The sequence below is a fragment of the Amaranthus tricolor genome, chromosome 5 (genome assembly GCF_026212465.1).
Source record: "Amaranthus tricolor cultivar Red isolate AtriRed21 chromosome 5, ASM2621246v1, whole genome shotgun sequence".
Taxonomy (NCBI): Eukaryota; Viridiplantae; Streptophyta; class Magnoliopsida; order Caryophyllales; family Amaranthaceae; genus Amaranthus; species Amaranthus tricolor.
In genome coordinates this window covers 12,636,569-12,644,361 of record NC_080051.1, presented here as the reverse complement: position 1 = coordinate 12,644,361, position 7,793 = coordinate 12,636,569, and the positions used below count along the sequence as shown (strand labels likewise).

Sequence of the window (7,793 nt, the reverse complement as noted above, 5' to 3'; positions counted from 1 at the left end):
ACCATCCGACCTTCTTTTAGAGTAGTTTTGCTTGACTTTCATCTTGGGGGAGTATCTGATTTTGCAAGTATCTGTTGTAGGGTTCCATCCATGTCTTTGACCTATCGATGGTATTGACCATGAAGTTAATAATGGGGTTAGGAAGAACCTCCCAGATGATATCACAAGTCGCGGATGTTTCAGCTGAACTGACAAGTTTTGCTAGGGAGTCGGCTTGTGCATTTTGGGATCTTAGGATGTGAACCAATGTGAATTTGTCAAACTTCTTGACAAATTCTCTTACTTGCTGCAAATACATCTTCATGCTATCATCTTTGGCTTCGAATTCCCCGTTTACCTGTCCGACTATCAATTGAGAATCGGAGAAAGTGGATAGTGTTTTAGCCCCCGCTTCATAGCAGATTTTAAGCCCCAAGAGTTGTGCATCATGTTCTACTTCATTGTTAGAGGCCGCAAATTTGAATCTAACAGCACTTTCCATACGGACCTCGGCGGAAGATACAATTAGAAGTTCCACTCCGCTTGCGGATTGTGTAGAGGACCCGTCTACATATAACTTCCATTCTTAGTTGGCTTCAGGATGATGGGGAATAGTACTTTCGGCAATGAAGTTAGCCAGGACTTGAGCTTTGATTGCCATTCGTGGCTCATATTCAATACCAAAGTCTGCTAGTTGGTTGGCCCAGTCAGTGACTTGGCTTGATTTATTTTTTCCTTCCAGAATCTTCCTTAAGGGTTGACTGGTTCTATTGGAAGTAAGGTTTCAATTTCCTGCTTACCATCACAACTGCGAATTAAACTTTCTCCATTTCACTATAGTTTTCCTCTGAACCTCGGAAGGCAAGGCTTATGTAATATACGGGGAGTTGTTTCTTTTCTCTTTCAGCGACTAGTACTCCTGACAGGGAGTATTCCGAGACCGAGACGTATAAGACTAGTTTTTCTCCATTGATAGGTGAAACTAGTTTTGGTAAAGAGGACATATGTTCTTTTAACCGGCGGAAGGATTCCTCGGCTTCACTTGTCCATTCGAACTTGCTTTGTTTTAGAGTTTTAAAGAACGGTAAACATTTGTCTGTTGATTTAGACATAAATCTCCCTAAAGTGGCCACACATCCTGTTAGTTTTTGAACTTTTTTCACGGACGTAGGGTACTTCATATCTCGAATTTCACGGATCTTATCGGGGTTTGCTTCTATACCCCTTTCGTCCACAAGAAAACCGAGGCACTTCCCTCCGGTGATCCCAAACAAGCACTTGTCAGGATTAAGTCGCATTTGGTGTTTTCGGAGGGTTGTGAATATTTCACGTAAGTCCGCGGCATGTTCAGATGCCCGCTTGCTTTTTGTGATCATGTCGTCCATGTATACTTCCAAGTTTCGGCTTATCTGAGACAGGAAGATTTTGTTGACCATTCTCTGATAAGTGGCTCTAGCATTTTTTAACCCAAAGGGCATGACCTTGTAGCAGTACACCCCAGTACTTGTAATGAATGCAGTATGCAGCTGGTCTTTTGCGGCGAAAGGGATTTGATGGTAACCCGCGTTAGCATCCATGAAGCTCAATAGGGCGTGGCCGGCCATGGAATCCACCAAGCGATCTATCTTGGGGAGAGGATAATCGTCTTTTGGACATGCCTTGTTTAGGTCTGTAAAGTCAATGCACATCCTTCATTTCCCATTTGACTTTTTGACGAGGACGACGTTGAAAAGCCAATCGGAATATTTGCATTCCCGGATGAATCCTGCTTTCAGCAATTTTTCCACTTCTTCTTTGGCGGCCTCAATTCTCTCTTTCCCTTGATGTCGCAGCTTCTATTTCACGGGTTTGTAGCCTGGCTTTATGTCAAGTTTGTGGCACATAACACTTGATTTCCCCTCGAATACCTCTACCTCCTCATGTCGTTCCACCGGGTGAGGCCTTTCGTGTGTGTTGGGGTTGTCCATATACACACTCATGACAGATGGAGACTTCTCTTCCCTTTCTCTTTTAGAGGGGATGACGGAAGTTCCTCGCTTCAAGGTGTTGATGAGGCATTGGCGGGCCATTACCTTGTCTCCCTTAAGAATGCCAACTTGTCTGTCGTCTTGCTCGAATTGCAAAAAAAGCTGATGAGGGAAGATTGCGGCTTTGATTTTGTTGATAAGGAGGAGTCCCATAATGGCATTGTAGGGGAATGTCAGTGATGTATGCACTTTGTACTATATTTTTATGCTCCTTTCCCTCGCATTTTATGGCATTTTGATGTGTGATTTTGCATTTTCCATGTGGTTTTACGCTTGGTTGGAGTTTTTGTGTGTCTTTGATTATTTCAGGCCATTTTACTCCACTCTTGTATTGGAAGCGGATCACTTCTGAGCATTAGAATGCGTGCTTCAAGATTTGGCAGAGTTCGAGACTACACTACGGCACTTCTGTGAGCTCACAGCTCCATTCGGATATGCTTCTAGTCCCGTTGGGTCTCGTTTGTACTTTTGCCGTGTTCTAATGAAGAAAAGTAAGCACAAGATGATGGGTCCGGGCGGGTATCTTCATACCCGAGCGATTTCAAGTGAGAAATAGGAATGTAAGCCTCCAAGCCCAAGACCCGGTCGGGTCTGTTAACAACCAGTTTGTATAAATATGAAACACACGGACCCGGTCGGGTCTTTGCTTAAACCCGGTCGGGTCCTGCAAATTCTGATCTTTGGAAACCCTCAACACACGGACCCGGTCCGGTCTTCCAGAAACCCGGTCCGGTCCTGCTCTAATAACCGTTTTTCCGCACAGTTTTCTTATTTAATCATTAGGGAATGTAATAGACCAGGAGTTAACAGTTTTCTCTGCTTTTTAGGTACAATTAATTCTTCATTTTGGGAGAAAGAAACTTTGTAACTTTCAATCACTTTCGTTCGTCATTTGGTATTGGATTTCAAGTACTATTTCTTTATCCCTTCCTTGTTATTACTTTTAATCATGTTTTCTTTAATTAATTCTTGTTTTGTTGCATTTGATATGTGTGAGTAGTTTCTTAATCTAGGGTTAGATGGAACCCTAGCCATGATGTTGATGATGAATTATTGAATCCCAATCCCTTTTCGTTATGCATAATCCTTGTTCATGCTTTGTTTCTTATGCTAGTTAATTCATGTTTTTCAATAGAAATTTTGGAAATTGTGGTGAACAATTTATTCATCGTTAACGAAAGTTAAAGTTGAATGAATTACCTTTTAGATCAAGGGCTTGACAATCTTCATAAAAATAGATAGATTTGATTGTTGGATCTTATAGAATACTATGCTCAATGTCATTACTATACTTGATTCCATGAAAATAGGTTTAATTGTATGGTAGTGAAGCTAATAGTCTTTGAAAGAAGTTATTAGTATCCTTAATGATGTATTTGTCCCATTGAACTTGGTTATGATTGTTGTAAGGGTAGTAGGATTTTATCATCATCATATCATGCTAGTGGGGAAATTTATCCCCAGATGTCTTAGTATTATTAATTTACCTTTCTAATTAAATTGTTTGTATTCTAGTCATTTAGTAGTTTAGACATATATTCTCAAAAATCGTGTGTTACTTAGGATCAATTGTTAGCCAGAAAATAATTATTTACTACGTTGTTCCCTGTGGATTCGACCCTAACTGCTGCTATACTAGTTGTATATTAGGATTTGTTTGATAGTACATAAACGACCTATCAATCAGATCCACCAACGTGAATCATATGGGCATTGTTCTGCTTTTGTTTCTTTCCCCCACCCGAACAAGGAGTATAATTGTTCCCAGGGGCATGACTTGATTTCCTCCGAACCCGATCAAAGGTTTATCGAGGGGCTGCATGTGGTTTTCTTCGAATTTCATTTGTCTGAGGCATTCCATCGTTATAAGATCGGTCGTGCTTCCGGTATCCACCAATACTCGCCTCACCTTCATTTGCCCAATCTTGAGGGTAACCACCAAAGGATCGGTGTGTGGTTCTTGTAGCGGTTGGGAAGTAGTAGCATCGAATCTCATGATCGGCCCATCTGATGTGGTCTTTGGTGGTCCTTTGAGCAGAGTATGGACACTGTCTTTCGCAGCGCGGATAGTAGGGTATTCTTCGGAGTAGCCGCCGAAAATCATGTTGATGGTCCCTTGTGTGTTGGGACTTTCGCGTCTAGCCTCATCTCTTCTGAGAGATCTGCGGTTTTGGTTCCAAGGTCTTCTTTCCGTGTTGCTTCTTTTGCCATAGTCTTTCTGATTGATGAACCGTGTTAACTTCCCCTCGTTGGCTAGCTGATGTAGGATACACTTGAGTTCGCGACATTGGGCCAAGGTATGGCCGTGTTCTTTATGGTAATCACACCACAAGTTGTAGTTGCGACGATCAGAGGGGGTGGTAGTAGGAGGTGGAGTTGGCAACTCGTCTCGGATGGCAAAGAATATGTCTTTCCTGTTCCGATTGAACATCGGATCGTTACCTCCATCGAGTAAGTTCCTTGTCCTAGTTTCCTCTTCCGTGGCGTATACATGTTCGGATCTTGGAGGTCCCATATCTGATGGGGGTTCCGGGCGACGTGGCATGTAGTTTTTAACCCTCCTTGATGAGCGTTCCTCTCTGTTCCTTGAGGATTGATGGGAGGATATTGGATCCTTCTTCTCTAACTTTCGCTTTTTGGGGTCATGTGCCTGACGTATCTCAGAGGCCGTGAAGTAACTTTGACACTGTTTCATGGCCTCCGCGTATGTCTTCACTTGACTTTCGACCAACTGGAAATTCAACCTTTGAGCTTTCATTCCGTTGATCAGGGAGTTTAAGGCGACTGATTCTTCTAGATCCGTTACTTCCAGCACTGCCTCATGGAATTTCTTCAAATATGATGATATGGATTATTGCGTTATGCTGAGCAAGTGGAAATTTGATTTTTCTTGCCTTCTGGATGCTACAAAGTGACCTAGGAATTTGCTCTCCAATTGGGCAAAAGTATGAATACTTCCCACTGGAAGGGAAGTGTACCACGTCAAGGCTACTCCTGTGAAAGTAGTTGGGAAGAATTTGCACCACAATGCTGGGTTGATGGTGTACAGCAACATCAAATTCTTGTATGCCATTAAGTGCTCCTTCGAGCATGATGTTCCATGGAAGGCCACCATATTCGAGATCTTTATTTTCGCCGGGTTAGGGGTATTCAGTATTTCAAGAGCCAGCGGGGAGCTTATTGGCATGGGATCTTCGGGACGATTATCCTTGCCAATCTTATTCCATGGCGTTATGGCGGGGCTGATGGGATGACTAGATCCCGTGAGTTGCTCTTTCTTCCATTCTTCACTCCTTTTGTCCACCAATGATTGAACGCTTTCGGATATCCTCTGCTTCTTGCTTTCCAGGTAAGTACGGGCATCTCGAGAGGCGGTTTTAGATTCATCATCTTGGGAGTCATTTCTATTAAGGCTTCTATGGGTCTTGGATCTCTCCCGTCTCTTCTTATTTCTTTTGCTGGAACGTGACATTCCTGAATTCCCATCCTGAGATTCGTGGGATTTCGGTATCTCATTGTGGGGTTCGATTCGTTCTTGCAGATTCTTTATTTGGTCCGCCATGTCTTCCAATACTCGCTGTTGAGCAGGGTTATTATTATTTTTGACGGCGCGGAGTTGTTCGGAGAAGGCAGCAGTGAGGTTTCGTGCTAGCAAGTCCAGATCACGGCGAGTCACGGCTTGGTTGTTAGTGTGACCCGCTGAAGTGTCTGTATCTGTGCTATGCACGGTAGCGGTTTGCGTTGGATTTCTCTTAGGAGCCATGACTTTTTACTCATTCCCCACAGACGGCGCCAAATTGTTTCGATTGTGAAGCGAGGAGGTGCGAGGCACTTTAAATACTTGAGGTAGAAGTGTTATCACAAGCAGTAGTCGGCGGAATGAAAGTGACCTGAATTCCTGCAACACAACACGTTAGCCTTGCCCGGGGGTGATCTCCCGGAAAACCCCTCCGACGCTCAAGTTAGAACGAAGCTGAGAGATTAACGAATAGACGATAATAAATTGAATGCAGGAATATAGATGTCTGGGTAGAAGTTGCTTGTGTCTGGGTAGGTTAATGAAGATGATTGTGAGTAGGGATTTTTGAGGGGTTTTCGGTGTGGTGTTATTCACTGCCCTCTCATTGATGCTGGCTGGCTTTATTTATAATGGTGGAGAGGGAGTTATTTCTGGAAAAGAGTAGATTATCATGGGTATGATGGATGGTAATGGGTAGTTATTTTAGGGTTAGGGAAGTTACTAACTTAGTGACCAAGCAAGGTGGTTAAGATATTTAGAAAAAGCCCCTTGACCAAGAGTCAAGGTCAACTGAGATGTCAAAGGGTATTAAGGTAATATAACACTAATAATTAAATAAATAAATGAATGAATAAATGTTACTTATACTGACAATAATGAGTAAGATGATTGATTGAAATTCAGTGTTATTAGAAGGAATATACATTAGTTTTTGGTATATGCTGTGTACAAAGAAATGCATATAGATATTTTTATTTGTATAAAAATTCACTTTGCAAAACCATCAAATCTTATATGTCTTCATATATTATTGTAATTGAAATTTATGTGATGAAATAAGATTGTTTGAATTATTTATATAAATCACTAATATAAGCTAAACTCAATATAATTTATAACTAGATAATACCCGTACGACGCACGGTTTTATAAAAATTTTCTGACATATTTGTATAAACAAAAAAAAAAACTGTTTTTTTTGTTAACCATCTCAATATATCCTATACTCATTTAATAAATAACATTATAAAGATTTTATAAATAATTGGAAATAAATAAACTAAAATATATGATTTTCTAATACATTGACCTAAAAGGTAAAAAATTAATCAATATAGATAATATAGTCATAATTAAAAAGTAGAAAAGTCAAAGATATAAAAATTAATTATAATAACAATGACATCAGCATTGAGTTTTAAAGATAAAATTTTTATTGAAAAACTGACGCATAAGTAATATTAAAAATTGTTGACATCATCAGTGTTTTGTTTTAGTAAAAGTTAAAGAAGATTCGATTTCATATATTATTATTATTATTATTATTATTAGTATTATTATTATTATTTTTATTTTTATTTTTATTATTATTATTATTATTATTATTATTATTATTATTATTATTATTATTATTATTATTATTATTATTATTATTATTATACAATTTCAGTGAAATGTCATTTAATTAAGGACAATAAATAAATGCTAGAAACAAAATTATTAAAGTTGTATATAAATTTATTTCCAAAAAAGTTATAGATAAATCTAAACAAGATTATGTCAGACTAATCCAAGTAGTAATTAAGTTGCTTCTTAATCAATAAAATTAGATCTTTAGACATAAAAAATTGTATAGTTTATATAAAACATAATTTGCTTGCGAAAGGTAATAAATAGTTCCGTTTTATATGAGACTTTCTCATGAGACGATTTCAAAACAATAAATTTATAAGGTAAAAGTTTCTATTATTGATCTATTTAACCCAAGTATGAGACATATATCATAGTGAGACCGTGTCATACGAAAAATTGTAAATAGTCATACCACTAAAGTCAAATAATTTTCTAAATAATTTAACTTAAATGATTGCTTAAAGAATCTCTACTCAAATAACTAAGCTTATTTAATTAGCCTTTTTAATTGTTCTGTTAAATTATTACAAGGTGAATTATTGTAACAATTCCCAAACTTGATTTTTGGAAACATTCAAAGCATTCACATTACACATATGAAAATATTTGCAACAAACCCAATTATAAGGAAAGTG

The 7,793-nt window shown here is 38.8% G+C and overlaps 1 protein-coding gene across 1 annotated transcript; it reads right to left on the bottom strand.

The window, feature by feature from the left end:
* Window positions 1-3,708: 3,708 nt before the first annotated feature.
* LOC130813441 (uncharacterized) lies at window positions 3,709-5,568 on the bottom strand. The gene is made up of 2 exons (XM_057679274.1): window positions 4,923-5,568; window positions 3,709-4,820 (listed from the first exon to the last, which is right to left on the bottom strand). The coding sequence occupies exons 1-2, from the start codon at window positions 5,566-5,568 to the stop codon at window positions 3,709-3,711; spliced, it is 1,758 nt and encodes a 585-aa protein (XP_057535257.1).
* Window positions 5,569-7,793: the final 2,225 nt, after the last annotated feature.

Coding starts and splice junctions, on each gene's coding strand:
- LOC130813441 (XM_057679274.1), bottom strand. CDS start 5,568: ATGGCGGACCAAATAAAGAATCTGCAAGAACGAATCGAACCCCACAAT. Junction 4,821..4,922: donor ATTGGAGAGCAAATTCCTAG/GTCACTTTGTAG, acceptor TCCATGAGGCAG/TGCTGGAAGTAACGGATCTA.